The 27,062-nt window shown below is 39.8% G+C and overlaps 1 protein-coding gene across 2 annotated transcripts; it reads left to right on the forward strand.

Moving 5' to 3' along the window:
• The first annotated feature begins 1,512 nt into the window (after positions 1-1,512).
• Positions 1,513-25,582, forward strand: VPS39 (VPS39 subunit of HOPS complex). 2 transcript variants are annotated; one of them, XM_085062318.1, is made up of 26 exons: positions 1,513-1,726; positions 3,518-3,583; positions 4,363-4,389; positions 4,861-4,925; positions 5,694-5,736; positions 6,729-6,823; positions 8,037-8,135; positions 8,813-8,905; positions 10,137-10,320; positions 10,846-10,966; positions 11,320-11,440; positions 12,227-12,356; positions 13,550-13,692; positions 14,557-14,700; positions 15,280-15,421; positions 15,699-15,785; positions 17,382-17,455; positions 18,047-18,145; positions 18,406-18,523; positions 18,996-19,124; positions 19,593-19,695; positions 20,648-20,693; positions 21,029-21,178; positions 21,335-21,469; positions 22,043-22,134; positions 23,398-25,582. In XM_085062318.1, the coding sequence occupies exons 1-26, from the start codon at positions 1,654-1,656 to the stop codon at positions 23,471-23,473; spliced, it is 2,655 nt and encodes an 884-aa protein (XP_084918444.1). In that variant the 5' UTR covers positions 1,513-1,653; the 3' UTR covers positions 23,474-25,582. The 2 variants fall into 2 exon arrangements, with proteins under 2 accessions (XP_084918444.1, XP_084918445.1); XM_085062319.1 differs by lacking the exon at positions 4,363-4,389 and having other exon boundaries at positions 1,514-1,726.
• The last annotated feature ends 1,480 nt before the right edge of the window (positions 25,583-27,062 follow it).

Genomic DNA, 27,062 nt, shown 5'->3' on the forward strand with positions numbered 1-27,062 from the left:
ACTGTTCTGAAGACCTGGTGAGCTGGAGGGAGAAAAGATCTATTCTTAGGTCTGAGATCTGCAAGAGTTCTTCAAGAAGCTGTTTGTAATAATATCCTACTTGCAGAAAAAGTGTCTGACAGAAATATTGTAAAGCTCTTATGCCTGATTAGTTCTATATGGATATTTTTGTTTATTTGTGAGAAGTAACTGTGATATTACCTTTGAAATTGTAGCATGTGCATACCATACAGAAAACTGGAAACATAGTGAAGAAGATGATGCTGACCAGCTTTTCCTTAGGGTAACAAGATGTTCCTGCTAGGAACCCCAAAGGAGGGACTGAGTAAGAGATCACATGGCATGGTAAAGAAATGCAAGAGGCTTGATAGGCAGAGTGAGTCAGAGTCATAAGACCTGGGGTAGGGGAGCTTATGTGACCTTACCTGCAGATGTTGCTGCAGGAGTGCAAGTTTGTGGGCTTTATTTGTCCTTGTGTTCACTTTACATGGCATTTTATGTTGTATGCTAAAGGAAAAGTATGCTACTTCTTAAAGCCTGAAGAGGGTAATGATTCACAAATAATTTGCTCTCTAGATTACAATCATGTGAAGTCATTATTTTCCAGTGTTACTGAAACTCACATTCCCTTGCACTAAATCTGTGCCATGTCCCTATTCTTTCTGTAGGGATCCTAGGTCAAAAAGACCAGCTACATGCCTGAGCCGTAACACCTTTGGCAATTTGCAGTTCTGCTATGTGTGAAGGAGGATGTGACTTAGGACAATTTTGTGCTTTAGTAAACATGTTCATTCCTGAGCAGGAAAGAAGCTGGATGCAAGAATGCCATGCTTGTTCTCCCTTTCCTGTGCTTTGATCTAACAGCACAGAGCATCCTCAGTCCCTGTTTTCTAAACGTGGTCTCTGTTGGTAAAGATGCTTGAAGAATTTAGTACCATGTGCTTTTTGAGTTTGGTTTAGATAGTTTCTAGTGATGGTGAATGTTCTCCCTGACGAACATAAATGCAACTGTGGCTGATTCTGAAAGGGACAAACAAGATACCCTTCTGGAGATTGAACTTCACTGGTGAAGTTCATAGGATAAGTTCATTAAATTTTCGACCTTAAAAAATAGACATTTGCTTTCAAGATTCGCCGTGCTGTTCTCATCTGGTTGCCGTAGGTTATGGAGGTCAATTTTTGCCGATGTATATGGGGTGACTTTTCTACCTTCTCCGGTTTATGGTAACTAATGGCAACCGGACACCTGTAGTGACGCTGTGGGAAGACGCCTGCTTCTTACAGTCTGTCCCCTTTTCGGGCTTTATGAACATGCACAAGGGTTATGTCGGGGAGAGGAGAGTCCCCTCTGTGCCGTGCCGGCCCCGTTTCCCGTTTGTCGGGCTGGGAAGGGCGGTGCTGCCAGCGCAGCGCCCCGGACAGTGCCAGGCACCGGGGGATGCGCGGGCCGCCGCCGGGCCGAGCGGGGCGGGATGAGGGCTGCGGGCGGGCGGGGCCGCGGTGCGGAAGCGCTGGCGGAAGGGGCGGGAGCCGTGGGCCAAGCGGAGAAGCTTCCGTCGGGGCCGTTCCCGTCGGGGCACTTCCCCCGCCCCGCCGGTGCCGCCTCTGCTTGGGCCGGGCGCTGCGGCAGCCGGGCCCGCAGGAGCCGCCGCCATGCACGACGCCTTCGAGCATGTGCCGATCCTGGAGAAGCTGCCGCTGCAGATCGACTGCCTGGCGGCCTGGGGTGAGCCGCAGGGGCCGCGCCGCTCTCCCGAACCGGGCGGCGTTCGTGCGACTGCCGCGCCCCGCGCCCGCCCTGCCCTGCCCTGCCCTGCTCTGCGTGGGGCTGGGGGTGCAGCACCGCCCGGCCCGGCCGGCGGCTCCCTGAGCGGCCGCGGCCCTGCCGCCTGCCCGTCCGGGCCGGGCGAGCCGGGTTGCGGGAGCCTCTCCCGGTGCTCAGGGTCCCGGCGGTGCCGGCGGCGGGGGGTGCCGGGCCCAGCTCCGCTCCCGGGGGTGCCGGCGGGCCCTGCTGCCCTGCCCTGCCCTGCCCAGCCCGGCTGTGGGGGAAGCTGCCGCGGCTCCCGGGGCTGTAACCCTGGGCCGGCTACTTGCTTGCTAAAATAACATTCCCTGTGTTTTGACTTAAATTTGTCTTGGAGGGCCGGTGCTGTGCTGAAGTCCTAGATTTCTCGTATGTTTGCACGTGTTAGTGATATATAATTGTGGGTTATGATTTTGCGCATAGTTGACAGTCGGGGTGTTGGTCAGGTGACTGCACCAGCTGCCCTAATGATTAGGCTTGATAATCATTCTTTCAAAGCCTTGAGCAAGTACCATAAGGTGTTGTACAAAATCAGGATGCAAAACGGCGGTTAAAAAAGCTGCAGACACTACAGAATTGTGACCCCGATTAATTGTTTTAAGAACAGAATTATGTCCTGAATTATAATGCCCCAGTTATGCATGAATTATTTATGCTGGAGTTATGTACTGGAGAGGATGTGATGATAGTTTATTCCTGCATTGCAGTTTTTATCTTTTTTTCTCTTTGAAGGCATTGATTTTGCTGAACTAGGAAAAAAAGCCCAAAGCTACAGACTTACAGCTGTATGGTTTTGTAAAAAGACATGTAACTGTCTCTACAACGTTTCTACCAACTACTAGAAGTAAAGTCTTGCAAGAGACACGATTTTATTAAAATTCAAAATTCTTTGGTGATGAGGGAGTACTAGATGTAGAAAGAAATATTTATGTATGTTGCTTTCCTATAAGATACTCAATTAAGAAGAAATTCAGTCATATTTCATGACCCTAAAAAGTTTCTATGCCTATTGTGTGGTGTAAATGCTGTAAAGAGGAAGAATTGAAACTCTGACAAAGAGTTTGTATGTAAAGGCCCTCTTTTATAAATCTTAAATGGTTCTTGGTTGTCCAAGTAATGTAAATATCACCTCAGCAAAGCTGCCACTTTCCTTCCAAACATAGCTGACTATTTCAGAGCGATATTGTAAAAACCTGATGGTTAAAAAAACTAACAACCAAACCCACATAAACTTTTTTTTTTTTCCTGACAGTACTTCCCATTATGTAGCACTGTTCATCTCTGAGAGATAATAATGTCAAAGAATAGTTTATTGCCTCTCTTCGTTGCACAGGAAATGGAATCGTTTTCTTCCTTACCTTTGTATAAACGAGTGGAATGTGATGTCCAGGCTGTTTATTCTGTTTTACTGCCTGATCTTTGGCTGTCCTCTCCTGAGAGTTAAGTGCACTTCTGTGCACTTCCACTGGACAGGTGACAGGATACCTGTGTAGTCATCACAGTCCTTTTCTGTGTAGTCACAGAAAATCCTTTTTGGTGTTTTGCTGCTTTGACACAGTGTTTGAAGCAAGTTTCCAAGTGTTCTGATAAATGTAACATAGCCCTATACTAGGCCCTTTGAAGAAAATTAACTCTACCTCATCCAAAACCAGCACACCTGTGAAGGTCAGCATTTGTTGAACTAATTAGACTCTTTTTCTCCTGTCTTTGTAGAGGAATGGCTCCTTGTTGGTACCAAACAAGGGCATCTTCTGCTTTACAGGATCAAGAAGGACGTAGGTAAGTTGATTTTAAGAATGACACAAAAAAGTTGATTATATTATTTTTATTTCCTACACTTTTAGACGCTGTAGTCATTTTAACACAAGTGTGATCAATTGCTGTTTTTTTCCTATATAGAATTTAATGTATGTAATAATGTTTTGTATCAGGTTTCTCTGTGTTTGAATTTATAGTATGCTTCTGTAATTTGTATGAATACAGTGCACAAATATTTGTAAAAGCAGTGCAGTGTGCCAGTTGCCAGAGTTTTGATGTGTGTCATGTTTTAACAAAGGATATGATTATTGAAAGAGCAAATGTATTCAGTCAGTCCATGAATGCATGGAGCATCCGTGGATGAAGAGGGATAACTACTAACTAGTTCTGTCATGTATTTACTCTTTCTCTGCCTCTTTGACAGTCTTAAGTGTTCATAGTCTATTCTAGGAATGCCACAAATAGAACTAGCCTATCCTATTTTTGGTTTAGTTAAAATCGATTTTCACCGAAGAGGTTTCTATTTCACATTACCTGCTATTATGTAGAAAATGTACTGTGTTACTTAACACAGTAATACTATGTAGCATGGCACAGGAAAGTAAACACCAAATGCCTTTCCAAGTTCATTAGCTCTTGGAAAGATGTTTATTTGTAGCTGCTTGGATTCTAGAGACTGAATTCAGCTTGCTTTTTCTGAAACTTGTAGGCTGTCTGTCCAATTGGAGCATGCTAGAGTTGAGTTGCTAGTATCTTATCTCACATGGTAAATTTCTCCCCCTTTTTTGCATCAATGCCAGGAGAGGTTATGTCATCAGAAAGTGTCTGTAAGTCTTTCTCTGTAAAACTCCTTTTAAACCCTTGTGGTGTAATGTTTATTCTTTGTCTCTTTTGCAGTGATGTGTTCCCCAGCAATTTAAATTGCTGATATTTGATTAGTGTGGATAAAATCTTTATGGGTATCTTTGCATCTCTGGGTCTCCAATTACTTAAATATAATTCTTGTAATCTAAAACTTGGACAAGGCAAAAAAGTAACTATTGTTGAGTCCCTCAGCTGGGGCTGGGCTAATTGCACAAGAAGTGCAATTTACATTTTCACCTGACTGCATAGAAGACCCTCTGTTGCTTTAAGCTATGATGTAAAAGTTAGCACAAATATGTTAAAGTGTCATTCTTCCAATGTTAAGTGGCCGAGTTTGCTTTCATAATTATTTGTAATCTACTTAGTGTAAGATATACACAGTCACTGAGCGAGGGCAGCTTCAGTTTACAAACTTTCTCAAATCTTACTAATAGGTTGCAATAGGTTTGAAGTGACACTAGAAAAATCCAACAAGAACTTCTCAAAGAAGATTCAACAGGTAGGAAATATCAACTTCTTGATGTGGGGACAGTTTTCAGCCAATAAATGAAATATCAAATGTTCATCTGCAATCTCTGCTATGCTTAACAAAAAAATTCCCCAAAGCTATAGATTCTTCCAGAAGTGTAACAGCCAGATGTTTTTACCTACTCTTCCCATAACAGGGATAAGCTTGGTTTGATTGCTAAAGCAGAAACCAAAGAATTGAAACTTGCAGGTTTATTTTTGCTTTTGTTAACAATAAATCTTCAGTTGTTCTGACTGAGAATATTTGTAGAAAGGATGGTAGTACACCAACAGACTATAATGTATTATTTAACTCTCAGATGAAATCCTATATGAATATGAAATGAATGTAATTCCACTTACTTGAGATGTAAAAGTAAAGAAACTGCCAGTCTTAATGCCTTTTTTTTCTTTTTTGAGAACTAGTGCTCAATTATTATATTGATTCCTGGGAAAACACCTTAAAGATTATGCATCCTCTTTCAAGATGCAACACTCTGCATATCCTTTAGAAGTATTTCTGTACTAGTAACATACCAGTTGTTACAGCTTTTTCTGCCAGCCTAGGTTGCAAGGGCTATATGCTAGCTTGTGAAAAGTGGGTGTAATTGAAAAGAGTTACAATAGCTGAAGGAAGGTTGCCTATGGAAAATTGTCTTGTGTTCTCATTATTTTGAGATTTTCTTAGACTATATATAATCAAGCCCTGTTCGGAGTTTTGGTTTGTAAATGGAGTCACTAACAGCACTCTCCCTTTCAGATCCATGTTGTTTCTCAATTTAAAATTTTGGTCAGTCTCTTAGGTAAGTGAAGAAAAGGGTTTTAATATTTAATGAGCACTTCTTGATGCAGTTACTTGTCTGAATGTGGCACCCTTTGCACACACCTACATAGTGGTCTGCTTGTTGATAAGGCATTGTGTAGAAATTAGGCTTTGCATTTTGCACAGGAAGCATTAAGCAGCATAGATTGAGAAGGAGCTTTGCTTGTCATAAGCCAGCTCGGAGAACAAAGAATTAATGCTGATTTGTGATCAGGAATGAAGAAGTACATGCATGCTCTAAGGTGTCTGTGTAAAATATAGTTTGTATTGGCATCTGCATATAAATGGATATGCATGTATGTGTATGTGTGTGCACTGTATGACAGGAGCTAAAAATCCTGACCAAAATTGTTTGATGTGTCAAACCTACTGTTGATGTCTTACTTTGATGCTTTATATGCAGATGTGATCTCTTACCATCTTGTGGAAGATTTAAGTTTGCTTTGCTCTGGCTATTTTTCTTTAACTTACAATCTTCTGATGTCTTTTTTTTGCTTATGTTACTACTCCCTTCTTTATGATCTCCTAGTCCCTGCTCTTCCAGCTCCAGCACGTGTAGATTTGTGCTGCTTGCGTCCTTGTGTGTACAAAAACTTGGCCACAGTACTCTACCTCTACAGCTGTTCACTTTCCACTAATTTCAGGAGCCAGTTCAAAATGAACAAGTCCATCTTGAACTTGCTCTGTTCTGGCCTGCTTGCTGTCCCTTTCATCCTGCCTTCCCCTGCTTGGTTAGCACTTGTTCTCAGTACCTTAAAAATACTGGTGTTAGTCTTCTTTTTTGCATTTATTGTATTTGTATGTGCCTTAGCATTTTTCAGCTTTTGGGGAAACACTTTTTTTCCTTTCTTACAGCTCTTAGTTTGACAAGTTCTTTTTATATAAAGATAAAATACAGTAACTTATTTAAATTAGCAGTGACCTCTACATGTATTAAGTATTGAATAATAATTGGAATTTTGTTTAAAACAGAAAATAACATTTATGTCCATGACCTGTTGACATTTCAACAAATCACCACAGTTTCAAAGGCAAAAGGTGCATCTCTCTTCACTTGTGATCTCAAGGTAAGGTGAGGAATACAGCTGCACAGATGTCTTGTTTGTAATAAGGATCACTTTTTCATGATGCTGTATAGATTTGGTTTGTTAGTTTTGTGTTAGATGAAAATTTCTTGGGTACTAGTGCTTTTTAAAATTAGTACTTACTGCATTTCCTTAAGGCAACAATTTTTAATGTTTTTTCTTACTCTGCTTCGTAAGATATTTTCCTGTGCCTGTTGTGATTGTACCTTTTGATGCAGAACTTCTGATATAAGTCTTCAAGGCATTTTTGTCCTATACTAACTATGACTGTCTTCTTTTTTGAAAGGTCCCCTTAATGTAAAAGCCACTCCCTTTCCTTGAATTGCCAGTGTACTAGCTCATAGTGGTTCTTTTCTGCAAGCAACTCTATCACTGGTTTTTTTTTTTACATTTTTGTTTCTGTTTATTGGCCCATGGAGTCCTAGAGCAGTTATGATAGATTCAAGCCATAAAATGGTTCTGTAAGGTGTAACAGTTCTCTGTTCATATGCTCTGGTTTATTAAGTGACTCATTTCTATCCCTGTGAGTTTCTCAGCCTGCCCATGTCATTCAGACACCTTTTTTGTAATCAGAGGAGATGGTTAAGTGCTCTTCATCATGTTTTATCTTTTTGCCCCATGGGAGCTTAGTGTTAAATATTTTCTAGGAAGTACTTGGGGTTTTCTAGACATGAAAACTTATGTCTTTCAAAGCACCTTTACATCTGGTCGTTGCAAAGTGGCTTGTTTGTGTGTCCAGACACTTTGCTTTCCTAGTAGTTCGTCAAGAAGCTTTTCCAAAAGGTTAGAAGTTATTAATGTTTTTATCTGTTCGTCTAACACATTCTTTGCATTATATCATTTCTTCACCTCTCCTATACTGCATAGAGTTCCAGGTATTTATCCTGGTTTCAGGGTTGGACTGATAGCTTTCTGCTTATCTTCTGTTTGTGTGTGTGTGTGTATGCATTTGGTGCTCTTTTATTCGTTTGGATTTCCTTGATGTCACAATCCCTGATAAAGTTCATTTTTAAGTATCTTGCCCCACTTCCTCCCCCTCCCATGCTTCATTTTTTAGGGAATGCCCTTCTGGTATGCATGCACAAAGCTGCTCTTCAGTGGACAGCTTTGCTTCTCCTAGAGGCTTTCTTTTGGCCTTGTCTTATCTTGCTTTCCTCTCTGAGTGCCTGTGAGTTAGACCTGCCTATTTTCACAGCAATCGGATACAGGGGAAGGAGTGCTGAGAATGTGTGTGGCAGTGCGTAAGAAGCTACAGCTCTATTTTTGGAAGGACAGAGAGTTCCATGAATTACAGGTGAGTTGTGTTTTTTCTGTAGCCCAGTGTGTCTCAGCAGGGAGGGTGTTTGCTCTTTACTGCTGCCATGCAGTCCCTGTTACTCAGAAGCACTGCTTACCTTCAAAACGTTGATGGTTGTTTCTGCAGAGATTTAACAATGAAGCAGCAAATAAAAGTGAAAATACATGTTTGAAATCACAGTTAATGGTATTAATACAGTTTCATAAGTTAAAGTAATGGCTGTGTTCTGTATTTTAATGGTCTGGTTGTAGTATACTTTTAAGTCAGTGAAATGTACGAGCATGCATACCTGACAAAAACATTATGGAAGTGGGTGCACTTCTACTCATATTTTTCAAGTATATCATTAAGTCAGAAGATGGTTGCTGACAAGTACAGAGAACTGCAGTTGCGAATACTGGAATGAAAAAAAACCCCAAAACTGATTGGAATGGGTAGAAGCTTTTTCAGCTACAATGCCCTGCTAGAAAATTACCAGCTAGCTCAGAGCACACGTCTTTACTGTGCATGAGTCTAGACTTTTAGCTGAACACTGCCATTCCTTGACCAGTAGATGTTGGGTGCAGGTGGTGGGGAATATGGTGTCAACAACAGTTCAGCCTCTTATGCTCTGTGTTGCCAGATTTGACTTTGGCTTTTCTTTCATAACAGCCAGTTTAACCTGTTTTCCTCAGGGGGACTTCAGTGTACCTGATGTACCCAAGTCTATGGCCTGGTGTGAAAACTCCATCTGTGTAGGCTTCAAGAGGGACTATTACCTGATACGGGTAAGACTGAGCTGTGTAATGGTGTTTTAAGAAGATTTGGGTCTCAGTAGACACTGTGGAGGCTGCTCCTGTGCTCATTCTTTCATTTTTCATTCTCTAGCTGAACTGTAATAGTTTTTTTTAAAGTCTCTGAACTTATTGCTTATTTAATATTACAGTTTCCACTTAGACTTCATTTACAGCTATAGTTGATTCTCTTTTCTGCCTTTACAATGGGCTTCTGCAGATATTATAGGAAAATAAGATGAAGATGAGGTGCACCACACATGCATATGTACTTGCATGGGTGGTAATGCTCATCTGTACTCAGCAGGAAAACATAATTTTTACAGTCAGTTGAAACTGATGCTGCTCACAAAAGAAGGGATGCCTTTCTGCAGTGCTCTCCTAGATGTTGATTCCTGCTGTTCTAATGATAGGAGTAGCTGTGCAGCTGCTCAAGATACCAGGGTGGAGACCAGTTGTCCAAATGTCTACTTTGGGTTGGCTCTGGTGCTTGACTGACTGACCCATCCTTGAATAGCTTCATTTCACTAAACAGGCAGAAAAAGTACATAGGTTTTTATGGTGGTGTTTTCTGGTGGCATTGATTTATAAAATGCATGAGTTGTAATGCAAGGTGAGCAGCAGGAATGTGTAGCTGAAGTTGAAGGAGAAGGATTCTCTCTTTTGGTGGCAGTGAGTTGTTATATCAGCCCATAAAACAGCAATTTTTTTTGTGTGTGTTCAGTTCCTATGATAGCTTGTGACAAAAATAATGAGTGGTTAGGGTAGGGGAAAAAAGCTAGGCAGGTTGCTAGGCTTTTAGTTAGGTTTTTTTTAATGTGGCAGTGTTCACTCATGCCAGAATAAAACAGTGTTGAATGTTTTGGCCTAAATGAAATGTTTGAACACTTCAGCTGATTTTGCTGCTGTGCTATTAGGCATTTTATAAACTGGTATGAATGATGTGCTCAGCTACTATTGCAGTAACAGGAATATATCATCTCAGACACAAAAGTAATAATTCGTTATTTCCACACAATGTATAAGCAGAATAAATTTTTAGCTAACATAACATTTAGCTAACAATATGCAGAAGCTTTTATTGTCTGTCTTTAAATTTGCTCTTTTCCTGTAAGTGATTAGCCTGGGTTGCAGAATCCCTCAGGGGTTTTTGCTTTAGTCTTATGCAGCTTTGAAATAAAGGTTATTTTGCAAAACACTTCTTTAATGTTCTTTATTATCGTAGGTGGATGGAAAAGGATCCATCAAAGAACTGTTTCCCACAGGGAAGCAGCTAGAACCATTGGTAGCTCCAGTAGCAGATGGAAAAGTTGCAGTTGGCCAAGATGATCTAACAGTTGTGCTTAATGAAGAAGGGGTCTGTACTCAGAAATGTGCCTTGAATTGGACAGATATTCCTATAGCCATGGGTGAGAAGTAGTACTTTGGTTTTGTTTTTTAAAATTTGCTTCTTTACTCTTTTGTATGTGATAAAATCATTATGTTCCCAGTATTTTGAAGCTAGCTGGATTTGGAGTGTGACAGTTTCTACAGTATTCTGTGTACTATGGGGAAGGTTTCATGTGTTTGTTTTTGCTTCTTAGCCTTCTTTGCTTGTAGTCTATGTGCCTATCTCCGCATAAAATAGGCATATTCCACATCTTTTATAAAGGGACAAGGTGTGAAATGGAAGATAGTGTGTTAAAACACTGTAGTTCTTCTGGGCACCTGAGTACCACAGAATTTCCTTATGTTGAAGGATCAGCAAAAGGCTTGGTGGTATCTATTAGCAGATTGCCATCAGTGTTGGGTGTTGAATTTTGTTTTGGCTATAAAGAAGTGCCACATTTCGAGGGGATGAAAAATTGAAGAGAAGCCTTATTATTAAGTCATGGCTTGTTTCAAGGAATGCTTGAGAGCAATCAACTTAAATTTTTCACTTGTTTCATGCACAGAACACCAGCCTCCCTACATCATTGCTGTTCTGCCAAGGTACGTGGAGATTCGCACTTTTGAACCCCGGCTGCTGGTGCAGAGCATTGAGCTGCAGAGGCCACGCTTCATCACCTCTGGAGGGTATGGATGTATCTCACCATTGCTGTTGTCAGGCTGGCTGGGTGTATGGTAGCCCTCTGAAAAACTGGGAGGAGAGCAGCTTTTCTAACTTTTGCCTTAAGGTGAAGCAGTCTGTAGGGTTTTTTGTGGAGATTGATGGAGGCCATACCTTGAGGAGGAAAGGATAAAGCTGAGTGTCTTTAGGAATTTGTGACACTGGAGATACAGTCTTTGTTCTGCTTTGCAATAATGCTCCAGCTGCTGTTGGATTGATCCATGTTTGTATTAACCAGGATTGGTGTTTTTTAGGATAGGGTATTGCTTCTTTCTCAGCACTGAAGCTTAATAATTGACATTTTTTGTTTTGTTTACAGCACAAACATTATCTATGTAGCAAGTAATCACTTTGTTTGGAGGCTCATTCCGGTGTCCATAGCCACACAGATCCAGCAGCTTCTTCAGGACAAACAGTTTGAGTTGGCTTTGCAGTTGGCAGTAAGTAGTCAAAAACTGAGTTTGCAGTGGATGCAATTGCGCAAAAGTGCACAAAAGGATGTTTGCCATCTGCTTGACAGTAGTGATTCCATTAATCAATCAGTCAGTGTAATCTGCCAGCTGTCCACTTTGCACAAACTGGTAAACTAGGCTTTTTTTACTGAAGTTTCAGCTTTGTGCTGCCATTATTCCATATTGCTCTATTGTGGTTTAGATTTTGAGAAATCATCTTGCATATGATTCTTTCTCTTAGCTGTTTAATTGGTTACCTTCTCTCAGATTTTGAAGTCAGTTAGACTGCGAAGTCTTCAGACTGCTTGTAAACAGTGTAGTTTGGAGTTGGGAGTTTTGTTTTGTCACATGACTTTTTTTTTTTTTGGTAATATTACTCCTGAAACATTAATCTTTTAGAGATGCTGATGCAATGTGTTTAATTATACTGCTCTTACTGTATTAGGATTTTTTGGTTTCTGGAAACTTCCCTTAATTAATTGCATTTTGAATTGCTGACTTGAAAAAAAAAATTCAAAAGTCCAATGAGTGAACAGACAGTTGCTGTGACAGAGCAATTATAGAGGTAACCAGAGGTAGCTTTCAGACTTCCCAGCTTATCTCAGTGACACAATAAGCATAGACAGGTAGCATCAGTGTTCACTTTGAGAGATTATCTTTTTTTCTCTTCTTAGTCTCTCCACAGGATAATGCTCCTGTTATTTCTGTAGGGTGTTTCTCTCCCGTATACAAGGCCCAAGAGTTTTTGATGTTTTCTAATTTGTATGTATGCAGGAAATGAAAGATGATTCAGATAGTGAGAAGCGACAACAAATTCACCACATAAAGAACCTCTTTGCCTTCAACCTTTTCTGCCAGAAGCGTTTTGATGAATCCATGCAAGTTTTTGCCAAGCTTGGTACAGGTAAATGCTTGGGTTGGCACTGAGTTACTTAAGTTAGGAGAAATGAAATCAAACTCGCTGGCTATTTCATGGGGGTTTTTGTTAGTTTTCTGTTTTGTTTTACTTTAAAACAGAGCTATCTTGTGCAAATCAGTCCCCTGTGAACAGCAAACAGCCTAGGTAGCTATTCAGTTGGTTTTTGGTGGAGCTGGTAATTAATTGCCTAACTAAATAACTTAATTGTAGTTAATTATTTAATTAAGTGCTTAATTAACTATACTTAGTAAATTAATTTAATCAGGAGTTCACCCTTTTCACTGAATATATTTGTATTCTAGGGTATTTTAAAGCATTTATGGCGTGTGCACAGACCCTCTGAAGGTGAAAGTTTCAGCAGCTGTTAAAAGCCTACTTGTAGCTTAGAATGAAAAATGAGGAATATCTGTAGGTTTTCAAAATCATTGGACTCAGATAAGGACCCTTAACCCTTGGTTTAGCCAAGATGCTGAAACCAGGAAATTTTTCTGTGCTTTTGGAAGTCACAGTAGTCTCTGATGCTGTTCTTCTGATTCATACTGGAGCTATTGGAAGAATACTTGAAGACTGAACTGTTCCACAGAATAGTGCTTAAGACAGATTCTTTTTGTTGGTGACAGACATCTCTTAAGCATTTAAACCTAGAACTTGTTTTCATGACACTTATATAATTTTTACTTCGGAAAACTACAGTGAAAGACGAGGACTGAGAACTCAAGATATTTTGAGCTTAAATTAGAGAATAGTACTTTTTAATTTGCTTTAACTCTGAAAACAGGCGTTTGTTAGTTACAGATGGTGCTATTTAGTTCTTGTTTCAAAAGCACAGTAAATGTCTTGAGACATTGCTTGTTTGTAGAAATCTTATCTTGCTGTCAGAGTGGTTAATGCTAGGATTCTGCAAGAAGAGCAGTAAGATTATAATAATGGCTTGTCCTCCAAGTGTGCCAAGTGCACAGGCTGGAAGTTCCTATGCTTGGACTTTGAAAGACGTTTTTCTCTTGCTTCTTTTGCCTTGTTTACCTTCTTTTCTGTAGTAAGCAAGTTTTGTTTAGGCTCTAGAACATTAGAACTTTGTGAATAAACAGGTGGACTACAGACTGCTCTGTTAGATAAGCTTGCTCTAAGTTTGCAAAAATAATATGAATGGTTACTAATACTAGTTATTTTTTGCTTAGATCCCACTCATGTGATGGGTCTGTATCCTGACCTCCTGCCCACAGATTACAGGAAACAGCTACAGTATCCCAACCCCCTGCCAGGGCTCTCTGGGGCAGAGCTGGAGAAGGCACATTTAGCTCTGATAGACTACCTAACTCAAGTGAGTGCTCCTCTACCTGGTTTTAGAGCAGGGTTGTTCAGCTTTAGCATGCTTTGTTGGTTAACTTTGACGTGCAGGAAGCAGTACACCTACTCCAGCTCTGTCATGCCAGCCTTAATGGTCTGTCTTCCTGGCTGGAAAATAGGGCAGCAGCTCCTGAGTAAGCAGGGGAAGTGGAACACATGAGAGACCCCACAGATATGGGGGCAACATCATATGTGACTGGACAGAATTTACTTATGGATCAGATTTGAATACAAGTCCAGTATTTTATTTCTAGTGTCCTTCTGAAGAGGACTTGAGCAGTTGATTTTTTTGTTTTTGTTCAGTGACTATTATGAAGGGCGCTCTGTCCAGGAAACAGGTTGAGGGCATGCAGTAAAAGGTAGAACAGGAATTAATGGGCACTGTAACTTTATTTTACTGCCCTCTTTATTTTGTCATAACCAGAACCTGAATTGCTTGGTTGCCTTCCTTACTAGACTAAAAGGAAGCTTATGTCTGAAGGAGGACAGGTTTTATGCCTAGTATTTCAAAATATAAATTGTTTTTCAAATGTTTTAAATGTTTCCTGACTTCTCTGAAATGTCTGTTTAGGTTAGTAGAATTTCTCTTTTGACAATTTTCTCAAGAATCTGGACATTTTGCAGAACTACAAATATGCAAAACAAATGTACACACCTGAATGTGGTTCTAAAGTTTGCACTGAATAGTTGGTAACAATACAATTAATTGGGAAACAATTGATTAAAACAAGTTATTCACTTGCCTTAATTAAGTCTTTGAAGTTGGGTTATATATGCTGAGGTGAGATGCAGAAATCCACAGCCTTTTCCTGGTAAAATGTCATTTGATGTCCTGCAGAAAAGGAGTCAGCTAGTGAAGAAGCTAAATGATTCTGATCATCAGTCCAGTACCTCACCCCTCATGGAAGGAACACCCACGATCAAATCCAAAAAGAAGCTGCTACAGATCATTGACACCACCCTGTTAAAGTGTTACCTGCATGTGAGTTTCTGTCTGACCTAGCAGCTTTTCCTTTGCCACACAAGCTCTGTTGGAATTTCAGACTGAAATGTTTAACAAGGAGGATAAGGAGCTACTTGAGAAATTCTCACACAGCTGTCTGTCTTTGATCTAAAAATAATGTGTAAAATTTGAGTGTTAGCTAGTTTGCTCACTGCTCAGTTAGCAGTTTCATGGAATGAAGCAGATACGTCTGTTCCTGGTTGCTGCCTCTGTTAAAACAGCATGGCTGTGGCTGTGTACTTTGAAGTTCTAATGAATGCTTTTATGGCCTTGTACTGTTAAATACAGCAAAGTACTATCTTGGCTGTTACGAAGTTTTTCAAATCCTGACCTCTGTTCTTGAATGGGAGTAGCTTTGATATATTGTTTTCTTTCTGTCTCCAAAATTATGGAAATTAACATGGACCTGACTGTAAGATGTTAAACTGTCATTTATTTTTCTTATGCTATGAGGCTTCATTCCTCTCCTGCCCCCACTTCCAACTTGTGTTTTGTACTATACACTTACAAGATGTGCTTCCAACAAAGCATGTTAAAATGCTCTGGTTTTGCTTGCAGACAAATGTAGCACTGGTGGCACCACTGCTACGTCTGGAGAACAATCACTGCCATATTGAGGAGAGCGAGCATGTACTAAAGAAGGCACACAAATATAGTGAGCTGATAATACTGTATGAGAAAAAAGGTCTGCATGAGAAAGGTAAGTGTGAGGGTGGGAGAGGAGAAGGAGTAGAAACATGTATTCTTTGTATTGTGTTTTGACTTGTCTTCAGTGAGCAGGCAGTACTCTGAAGAGACTGTTTAGTTGCTATTTTCTGATTAAATCTGTCTTTGTTCCCGTTACAATGTGGTCTGTATGTTCAAAACAAAATTTTGTTTTGTCTTCAGTAGCAGAACAGGAAAAATGCACTTTTTTGTGGTTTGTGTTGGAACCATGCTTGCAGTTACAAAGGAATTAACTTTTTTTGTTATGAAAGCATTACAGGTACTGGTGGATCAGTCAAAGAAAGCCAACTCGCCTTTGAAGGGTCATGAGAGGACAGTGCAATATCTGCAGCATCTGGGTGAGTGTGAAGAAGAGCAGTATTTTTGTGAAGTTGTTATTTTTGTTTGGCTTAGTGTCTTGATACTTGCCTTGTGTCAATAGATCTTACTCTGTTTATTGTTACTGTTTATTGCATCAAAGCAAATACTAATCATTAATTGTGTGATTGGCCATCAAAAATGTGCTTTATCAGTGTGCAGGGGAATTACCTATTTGATAGGATGATAGTTTTCTGTGTTGCATTAGCCTTTTATCTTTTAAAATAGTGTTATGCCGAACTTTTTCCTAATATAGCTCATATTTAAATTTAGGATTTGTTGCTGAGGAAGTTTAGAAATTTGCTGTCTGTGACCTGTGTAAATCCCCATGCAGATGAATGTTATGTGCTGAGGGAGCCAATTGTCCTGTTTTGTGGTGCATTGTGATATTGACCTGTTAGTATACTGATCAATAAGCTTTGGTAGTTACATAATGAGCTCCTCCTCTCCTCCTGACATTCTTGCTGTTTTGAGTAGGTTTTAACTTCATGTTTGATTTGCTTAGGATTTCAACAAAGGCAGCTTGATCAGTGCTTTGGCAGGGAGTTATTCTAATTAATGTCACACTTATAAAGAAGTTAGACTCTGTCTCTTGTTCTACATGAGAACTTACTTCCATGACTTGTTCTGTCCTTTTAAAAAATTTTCTCTGTGAGGTTAGCATGCACTGTAAATTCAGAAAGTTCAGCAAAATTCAAACTCACAAGTTTATTGCCATTTGCCAAGTCACACTTTTGTTTCTGAAACTTTGAGATTGGCTCTAATGGGGACTGTTTCAATTGCTTTGCTTCACAGTGCACATCATCTGCATTTTTATTTGTTTTTTTTTTAATACTACTAATATGAAGATACTGCTTGTTTTAAATATTGTGGGATGGAGAAAAGCAAACAATGACTGCCTTTTTATAGGGTTGCTGTAAGTTTCTGTTTCTTTTATAGTGCTGTTGCATTTTTTGGGCAGTTAATGCTTCAGTGGTTCTGAGCAGGAGGGTGGAGGGGAAAGTCATGTTTTGGTAACATGTTTTATTAGTATTGTGAACCAAATTGTCCAGACTATAGTGTTCTTTTTAAAGGGGCAAGTTCTACATTTTGCTACAAGCTGAGAAGCTGTTACCTTTCATGTAGTTTCTATGCTAGTTAATTCACTACTATGATGCTTTACTACTTGTTACAAAGTATTTGACCATTTGCTGTAGAAGTCATAGACTGACAGGCTGAAAGTGGACTGAAGGAAGTTACGCAAGGGAGAAGTACAGTGGTTTCTCTACCCTAATAAAAACAAGTTGTAGGGGAAGACTTTTGGAATGTGATTGAGGCAGCCAATCTTGGTTTTTGGCTGAATTCTTTACATTTGATGACACTTAGTATTTGAGCTAATTTTTTTTTCTGTTTGAAATCTTGTTTGTGAAGCAACAAAGTTGTGGCTTTAACTTGGAACGAGTGATTTGCTTGACTTGAGTAGCAATTGAATTCTTCATGTAATTAAGCTTTGCTGGCTCTGAAAGCATCTGCTTGTGTTGTGAGGAGGTAGATGTTTAGGATTTTAACACTGAGCACTGCTGCTTTTTGTATTCCAGGCACAGAGAACTTGCACTTGGTATTTTCCTACTCTGTCTGGGTGCTAAGAGATTTTCCTGAAGATGGACTGAAGGTAAATATGATAGAAAGAGGCACCTTGTTGTTGAAATTATTAGTGCAGTATATAGAATTGGGACAACTCATTGTAAGAAACTGATGAATGCTAAGTCCAATTAAATATATAATTTCTATTTCCTATGTTCAGTACTGTGCTAATGTTAACAGTAGATAGAGCAGGTCAATCTTTCACTTTTTCTTATGCTTTTCCATTGTTGGAACACCTTATGTTGTAATAAATAGCTAGGAACCTTTGATACAGCATTTTGTGTTATTGCCGTCACACTTTTGCACAAGAGCCTAATTGAGTATTTAAATGTCACATGTTGATTTGCCTCTAAAATTGACTCCTTGTATTTGGCAGATGTTGGGCTCTGTAAGAGAAAAGTGTTCACTAAGGCAGAAGTGGGGATGGTTGTTAATCTTTTCAGATGTGAAGTAACTTCTCAGTGCTTGAATAAACTGCTCAGATTCTTTTTTTATACTTCTTGTCCTTATTCTTTGGACATGTGATGATGTGCTAGGCTTCAGTGCCTCAGAGAAAAGACACTGGTGGTGCTTAAAAAAAGGAAAGTCACCATTCTCTGAATAAATTTTTGTTTAACAGATATTTACAGAAGACCTCCCTGAAGTGGAAGCTTTGCCACGAGACAAAGTGCTCAATTTCTTGATAGAAAATTTTAAAAGCTTGACTATTCCTTACCTGGTAAGAACTCAATCTCTGCAAGTGAATTTTACATTTGATACAAAATGTTACATGTAAGATTTTAGTTCTGTAGGAGTTGGAGCCTGACGCTGTGTCACAGGGTGCTAGCTGTGCCACAAATTGTGCAAAGAAAGCATAATTAAAATACATGAAATCCTGAAGTCAAGCTTTGTAAAGGCAAGCATGGAGCTGTTGCTTGCTGGTAATGAATTACTTCCCAGAGGAAGTGTCTATAGCTGAGCTTTAACATGTATTTACAGGAGCACATCATTCATGTCTGGGAAGAAACTGGTGCGGACTTTCACAACTGTCTGATCCAGCTGTACTGTGAGAAAGTGCAGGGCTTAATGAAAGAATATCTCAGTTCTTTCCCTGCAGGTATGTTTAGCCATTTCTGGTGTGAGGACCAGAGGTATAGGACAGCACAGGGGAGCCTTCATGTTCCGTATTGTTGTAAGCCTTCTCCAGAATAAGATACCTAATGATGGAGGGAACTGGAAAACAGAAGTTGTGGGTTTATAGGACAGTCTAGTTTATTGCCTCTTGAGATCTTAAGGGATAAAGCAACACTTTGTTCATAGTTAAGTGGAATGGCAGCTACTGCTCCTTGACTTCTGCATGTTAAGGGCAGGGAAGGGTTTTGAATAACTTGAGTATTGCTTTAACCAGCCACTGGATGTGGTTTTAGGAGCTTAATTTGTTAATTTGGCAGGTGCACAAGAGTCCCAACCCATGTAACAGTTCTATCACCATTTAGTTCCTTTTCATAATGATTTGTTTATCTTCTTCTGTGTATTAGTGTAGTGAAATAGTTGTAGTAATTTAGCTTATGTTGTTTTCTTTCATATAGACAGAACTCCAGTGCCTGCTGGGGAGGAAGGAGGAGACTTGGGGGATTACCGGAAAAAGCTGCTTCTTTTTCTGGAGAAGTCTAGCTGGTATGAGCCCAGTCGACTCATTAGTGACTTCCCCTTTGATGGTGAGTTCTGTTTCCATAGGTTAATTGAACCCTAGCTTGTTGCACTGGGCAGCAAAACTTCTCACTTACCATCGAATCATGGTAACTAGAAGTAGAGAAGATTATTGTATTTGTAGTTGAAGGCTGCTGATGTGTATACTAACTCTGGTTTTGCTGGCACAGTTGGGTTCACCAGTTTCTTCAGGATTCCTGTAACTGTTGACCTAAGACCTTGTGACATCTCCCAGCTATTTAGCATAACTTTGTCATGAGCCTGAATTGCTCAATAGATCTGAAAGTTGTTGTTTCTTAAGATTACTAAAGAATTCATAAAAGGTTTCTGAGACTAGCGTGAAATGCAGACTTACAGTGTCAGTGTAACTTAAACTGTAGCCTGAGCAAAAATTAATAATTCCTTCTGTTAGTCAGGGTACTAATTGTGTAATTTCTCTGTGTATTTATTGACTTTGTCCTTCATGCTATCATTAGGTCTCCTAGAAGAACGTGCTTTGCTCTTGGGTCGTATGGGGAAGCATGAGCAAGCTCTGTTTATTTATGTTCATATTTTGAAGGACACCAACATGGCTGAAAAGTAAGGACTTCTTTTATTTTTTTTTGCAAGACTTAATTTGCTTACTGCCATATGTATAGGATGTGTAGTGAAATGTTGTATGTGGAGCACGAACACTGTAAGTCTTCAGGTTCTTCTAGGTTTTCACATTTTCTTGACTTTTAAGCTCTTTTGGGTATCTGATGATTACAGATGATGCTGCTGTCCCTTGAGGTTTGCCCTTTCATGCTCTTCTGTCCTTGTGCTTTAAATCAATATGAGCATCTTTGATGAGTTACTACTTTCCACCTGTCTTTTGTCAGTCAACTTGTGTGTTGTTTTGCTTCCCTTCTGTTTGGAGAGATGTTCAGTAGCCCACATGCCACCTTAGACTCCTTCAGTTAGCAGAATCATCTTTTTACTAAAGATACAGCGTTTTTTACATGTTTTGTGCCAGGGAACCTCCTGAGTGAATCAGAAGTGCTCAGGTAAAAATAGAATTACCCAGCACTGGCAGGTATATCTGAACACTGGGGCCTGTTCAACATAGCTTCTTTTAAAGCTATTTTCAGCAAATGCTTGTTATTTTCAGCAAATGCTGGTGTGCAGTGTACACCAATGAACTGCTTCCCTTTGTGATTCAGATACACTAATTAGGTGTATCTACACATAAGTTTTTATGCTGTGATGTGTTGGTTAGACATATCTTCTCCCCCGCCTTTTTCTTACATTAAGAAAATGCATTAAGGCTTATTAAGTTGATTGCAAGTGAGAGACTTGTGCAAAACTGGGCTTCTCTCAGTGCTGTAATGCAAAGTAAATGGTGTAATCGTGCTGTGCAGTTTGATAAATTGGTCTAAATCAGATGTACAGTCACCAAACTTGGACGACTTCAGTAGTCAGAGCATTTAAATACTAATTCCTGTAAACTGATTCTCTAGCTGCTAAAACTATTTCTGTATTTGACTTGATTCTTCTCTGTTGATTCTTCTAGCTACTGCCACAAACATTATGACAGAAACAAGGATGGCAACAAAGATGTAAGTAGCTTCTTGTTCAGTAAGGAAGTAGGAGGCTATTCATGCCTTGTTTGAGACTTGAAAGTTCTGGCTCTGTGTAGACTTTTTCAGAGTTTGTGTAGTGTACAGGAACCTATGTATAATCTCTTGGAATTCAGGAATTACTAGATGATTGTGGGGTCTTTTTCGTTGAGACTGTTAACTGTATCACTGGGTTTGAGTGTATATAAAGAGCTGTTTAAATGAGCAGTTCAGAATTTGGAATGGCATGGGTACAACTTAGCAGCATTGCTGGGTTCTCCCATGTAGGTTGTGGATATGTGCAGTGTTTTCAGAACTTCTTTTGTGTGCTGTAGGTCTATCTGTCCCTGCTCCGCATGTACCTGTCCCCACCCAGCGTTCATTGCCTGGGACCAATCAAGATGGAAGTGCTGGAGCCTCAGGCCAATCTGCAGGCTGCTCTGCAGGTTTTGGAACTGCACCACAGCAAACTGGATACTACAAAGGTAAGTCAGACCTGTAAGTAATCTGTTTGTGCTGTTGGCAGAAGATTACGGAAGGTAGTGGAGTAGCAAGTGAATGGATTGTATCAAGTTAAGTGTGTCAATTTCTATTCTATTTTGGTCTCCATTCCTTTTTAACTTTTCCTAACTTTGTTCCAGGCAATAAACCTACTCCCAGCAAATACACAGATTAGTGAGATTCGCATATTCTTAGAGAAAGTCCTTGAAGAAAATGCTCAAAAGAAAAGGTTTAACCAAGTACTCAAGAATCTTCTCCATGCAGAGTTTCTGAGGGTAAGTACCCACCACCTGTCACTTACTGGAATGGTGTTTTAAAATATGTTCAATATTTAAATTAACTGTTCCTTGTAGGGGATGTGTGTCCTCTAGATGGTGCTGTAACACACCTGAAATTAAATGTGAAACATGTAGATGAATATTTTTTTTCCAGGAGATGGTGTGTACATTCATTTTCATTTGGATGAGGTGTGTGTCTTTGCTCACCGTGCTGTGTTGTGCACTGCAGAATCATCTCAGACAGCTTGGACTGGATTTGTTTCAAATGAAGTGAACCAGAGGAAGTGGTTCAATAGTTCACCTTAACACCACTTAGTGGTTAGAATGCCTTAGTTTGTGCACCAAGGTGAAAGTAAAACCCTGCAATTCATATGGTGTGGGTGTTGGGTGTTCAATACCACCTGCTCTGCTCTACAGACCTGCTTCTTCTGTGCTGCACACCTTGTTAATGTAGACACAGCCACTGACAGCCAAATAAACGTTGTGATAGTTTGCAGTTTCATCAGACCAGAAGGCAGCCATGGTGTGGCTTTGCTTTTTGAGCAGCTTGCATTTTTTGTCCTTCTGTAGGTCCAGGAGGAGCGGATCTTGCATCAGCAAGTAAAGTGCATTATTACAGAGGAGAAGGTGTGCACAGTTTGTAAAAAGAAGATAGGTAACAGGTGAGAGATCTGGGTAATCTGAATCAAATATTAATGTGTTACACTTAAACTAAGCATGTTGGAAAACTATATGTATGTATAGCCAGATAGAACCAGCAGTGAGGGAACCATTTGAAGAGTGTTTGAATTACAAATTACATCAATCAGCTGGGTGGTTAGGGATACCTCAAAGCTTTAGTCAATGAGTTTGCTGCAAGAGTGTAATCTTCCTCTCAACAAAGGAGTATAAAATCCTTTGAGAAACTCCCAAGAGTTCTTACTTCACAGCTCTTGAGGGTATAATATTGCTCGTTTCAAAGTATTTTGAAAACTTTCTAAGAACACTGCCTTTCTAAGAACCTGCTTCTTGCTAGAATTAAGGATGATGAAAAGAATCTTAAACTAAGATATATGTGTAGTTTTCTATATCTCATGGCTTTATGGTTCCCTGACTGATTTATGTTTTGTAGCCTACATACGATAGGATGTTTAAAAGTAGAACTAACTTGATGATTTGGATGCCAGTAACCCTGAGATTAACTCGGTTAGAGCATGGTGCTGATAACACCAAGCTTGTGGATTCAATCCCTGCACTGGCCATTTACTTAAGAGTTGGACTCTGATCCTCATGGGTCCCTTCTAACTTAGAATATTCTGTGCATCTGTGAACTTTTCTTCCACCATTCTTAGTAGATAATTTCAGGTTAATACAAAATGCAAATCTTATTTGCACTTGGCTTTTTCATCTTTGAACTGGAGTGAAATGCTACATGACTTCATTATTTTCTTGTTGATGTGAGCCCTTCTGAGTTATCAGTAGCATTAACAATGTTAGGGAAAGATTCTTTTCCCAAAGCATTGGTATAAACATTGGTCTAAATATTGCTATGCATATAAAATTTTTTGCTCTTACGATGCAGCATGTAGCATCAGAATTTAAGTTTGCATATGCAATGTTTTGGTTGTGTAGAATTTTTCTAATGCTGTTAAGTTCGACAAGATTTTGAAGGGCAAGCATATCCCCCATTCTTTAACCTGATACAGGGGACGTCCAAGTACAGCGTACCTACAGAAATGAAAATAGATTTAAAAAACCTCCAAGCAAGCCTCTTACAAAATCCATAAAATTATTTTGTCTGTTTTCTCTTTATATAGTCAGGCTGTAGTTTAGAAAAGTGTCAGTATCATGTCTCTCTCTGATTCTGCCCAACTTGGAGGCTCTTGTTTCAATATGGAAAATTGTTTGTCTTGACAGCTGATTTTTGTGTTTTGTTCTCTTTGCAGTGCATTTGCTCGATACCCTAATGCAATAGTCGTGCATTATTTCTGCTCCAAAGAAGTCAACACACTGGACACCTGACCTTGTCATGGTCAATAATTCCAACATTGATATGAAATTCAGTACTGATGACTAAAGAAGTTGATGTCTCTGATATTTTTGAGGCTTGTTGCTAGGTTCTCTTACACTGGGTAGAAGTCATTTGTATCTGTGGACTGACTGTACCTACCTGGCAATACTGATTTACTAGAAAATGACTTTAACCATGTTATTACAGTGCTGGCAACTACATTGAACTTCAGTCCTCAGATGAAGAATGGAAACTGATTTTTTTAGTGAGTTTGGTAATACACTCCAGCCTTGCAAATGAACTGTTAGACAACTGTTGGACATTCATCACAAATCAAGTTTTACAATAAAACATACTTTCTTAGGGTGGCAATGTTGTGATTTGGCCTTCTATGTAAATATTTATTCAAGAAAGGAAAATTCCCTGAAAGCCTTTGCAGCTCTGTCAGCGTTGCATGGAGTTAACCAGGTGTTTGTCATAGCGGAGGTTTCTGTGTCTGTCTCTAGACATAGGAAGTGTAAGTTTTAGTGCAGTGACAGAAATGTTTCAGTGCTGGCCAAAGGACTCTCTATTGGTATTCAGTGTTATTGCCTGACCTTCTGGTAAGTTGTTTCAGAGGAGATAGGCAGACAAATGGTAGATACCACTGAGAGACTTTTTTTTCCTTTTTGTTTTAGTTTGAGAGCTGTAAATTGAATTAACTTGTGTGTTTTTGCACTGACTATGTTCACTCTTAGCGTAAGTGGAAGCTGAGAGACTATTTGAAGTTCACATCTGCACTCACAGCAAAAAGCAAAGAACACCCTGTAAAGCAATTTCTGGAAGGAGCGAACTCTAGTTATTGCTTGAGCCTCTAGACTATGCTTGAGACTTTTGTATATAAATTTCTTAGTCTCGGGTTCACTTCCCAACACTGAAGTAAAATCCAGAGTGTTTCAGCATCTGTGTATTTTAAAAGCTCTAAAACTGCATTCTGCTCAGGCTGGTACTGTTCTTAAGTTACTCTTGGGCCAGAAGTCTTAACACAAGAACTAGATTGTACCATACTCACTGTAGACTGTAATATTTTTGTCTTAACTTATTTTTTCAGAAACATTAATCAGTAGCAGATTGGTGTGACAGACAAAATCTTTGTTGCAGAAAGAATCTGTGGAGTGATAATGCAAAGGTAGCAGTAGCAAATAACCCAGTAGAGAGGCTATTTGACTCCCAACATCCTGGTCTAGCAATACAAACATGTCATTATTAAGTAGTATGAAGCATGACATGTAACCACCAGATATCACATCTTAATGACACGCTGATGAATAAATCTTGTCTGCAACTAAGATGTAGTTGAATCTCAGTTAACTGCATAGGTTTACATAAATCGTGATGTGAATGTTTTTAGGAACAGATCTGCTGTAGCTTGACAAGACTCCTAATTTACTTTCATTTGCCAGTGTTAATAGTCTCCCTTGATAACTGGTTTTTTTTTTCCTTTTTTACATGTGTTTCTATTTATTGTTCATTTGTTCTTCTGGATTTCTTTGTCCCGTGTTTTGTTACTTCTGTGCTTGGATGTCTTGGGCGGTATTGCTACTGATGTCTTTCTGCAGAGGCTGGATAGAGGGAATCTGTGGTGTTAATGTTTTTAAACTTGTATTTCTTCTATTTGAAGAAGAGAGCCTAAAAATACTTACCCTAGATTTGCACATTCTGTATAGATCTTTGTATACTAGTTCAGGTACAGAGGGAAGATGGTTTGGGAGAGTTGTGTTTACAGGTCATAGAGAATGAAAAGAGGGTATTTAAAAAGACCCTGCATTCTTTGTATGCAGATATAACAATACTACTCTGATTTTTACCTATCTTACATTTAGTACTGGTAGTATGATTTTTGTTTACCTTCATTATCTGTTACCAGGAGAGCTGTACTCATATATGAGGATCTTCATTGTGCTCTTAATTACAAGACTAAAGTTGTGCCTCTGCTCATCTCCATACCTTTTACAGAGATGTGGTTTGTGCTGTACTTTTTTTTATTGGTTCATATAATGTGCTCTGGTTTTACTAACCATACAGCAGGTTTATCTAAAGCAATAGGTTGTAATAAATATCGTGGACCAGTGTGTGTTTCAGTCATTGTGCAGTTAAGCTTCTCTGGGCTGCTTTAGATTTTATTTTTTATTTGTATATTAGACTTCATTTTCTCCTGGAAGTCAGACCCAGTGCAGTATCTCCGTATCCCTTTTGCTTTATTATGTGTAAATCAAATGTGGCCATGTCATCAATTCTCAATGTAGGTTTTTAAATCTACAAGTTTATACATGCTTGTGAATGTTCTCAAAATCATACTAAAACCACTTTTGTATTATCTCCTTGAAGAATGTTTTTGCAAGTCTCACACCATTATATAATTAAATATGTACTTACTAGAGAACACTAAAATTACTGACAGTTTTTTTTTTTGAGTGGTGATATGCTATTTTGAGCTGGGGAGGGATGTTGAGCTCTGTGACCAAATCAGGAAATATTTAGATTCACAGGTTTGCAGTTGGTTGGACTGTAGGTCATAGAGTAGTCTGAAGTTGGAAGTAGAATATAGATCCTCAGTTTTCCCATTCTGTAGAAATGGGAAGTACCAGCACAGAGGAAGTTTTTTGTCTCCGTGGTCACAGAATCACAGAATGGGTCGGGTTGTGAGGAACCACAGTGGATCATTTGGTGCAAGTTCTCTGCTCAAGCAGTGTCATCCTAGAGCACATGGCACAGGATTCCATCCAGACGATTTTTGAATATCTCCAGTGAGGGAGACTCCACAACCTCTCATGGCGACCTGTTCCAGAGCTCAGTCACCTGGACAGTGCAGCAGCTTTTCCTCATATTCAGGTGGAACTTCCTGTGCGGCAGTTTCTGCCCTTTGTCCTATTGCTGGCAGCACTGAGCAGAGCCTGGCTTCATCCTCTGACACCCTCCCTTCAGATAGTTAAATACATGGATGTAGTCCACTCTCAGTCATCTCTTTTCAAGGCTGAACAGGCCCAGCTCCCTCAGCCTTTCCTTATGAGAGAGATGCTCCATCCCCTCACCACCTTCATAGCCCTTTGCTGGATGCACTCCAGGAGCTCCATGTCCATCTTGTACTGAGGATCCCAGAACTGGACACAGCACTCCAGATGTGGCCTCACCAGGGCTGGGTAGAGGTGCAGGATCACCTCCCTGCAGCTGTTGGCAATGCTCTTCCCATTGCATCCCAGGATACCATTGGCCTTCTTGGCCACAAGGGCACTGCTGGCTCAGGGACAGCTTGTTTTCCTCCAGGACCCCCAGGTCTCTCCTGGAAGAGCTGCTCTCCAGCAGGTGCTCCCCCAGCCTGTGCTGGTGCCTGGGGTTGTTCTTCCCCAGGTGCAAGACGCTGCATTTGGCTTTGTTGGGTTTCAGACAGTTTTTTGCCCATCTCTCCAACCTGTTGAGGTCCTCCTGAAGGGCTGCACAACTCTCTGGAGTATTGTCTGCTCCTCCCCTCTTTGTGTCATCAGCAAGCTTGCTGAGGAGGGATCTGCTCCTTCATCCAAGTAATTGATGAATAAATTGAACAAGTAAGTATATTGGTATTTC

Source organism: Lichenostomus cassidix, chromosome 5 (assembly GCF_008360975.1).
Source record: "Lichenostomus cassidix isolate B80296 chromosome 5, HeHo_3.0, whole genome shotgun sequence".
Taxonomy (NCBI): Eukaryota; Metazoa; Chordata; class Aves; order Passeriformes; family Meliphagidae; genus Lichenostomus; species Lichenostomus cassidix.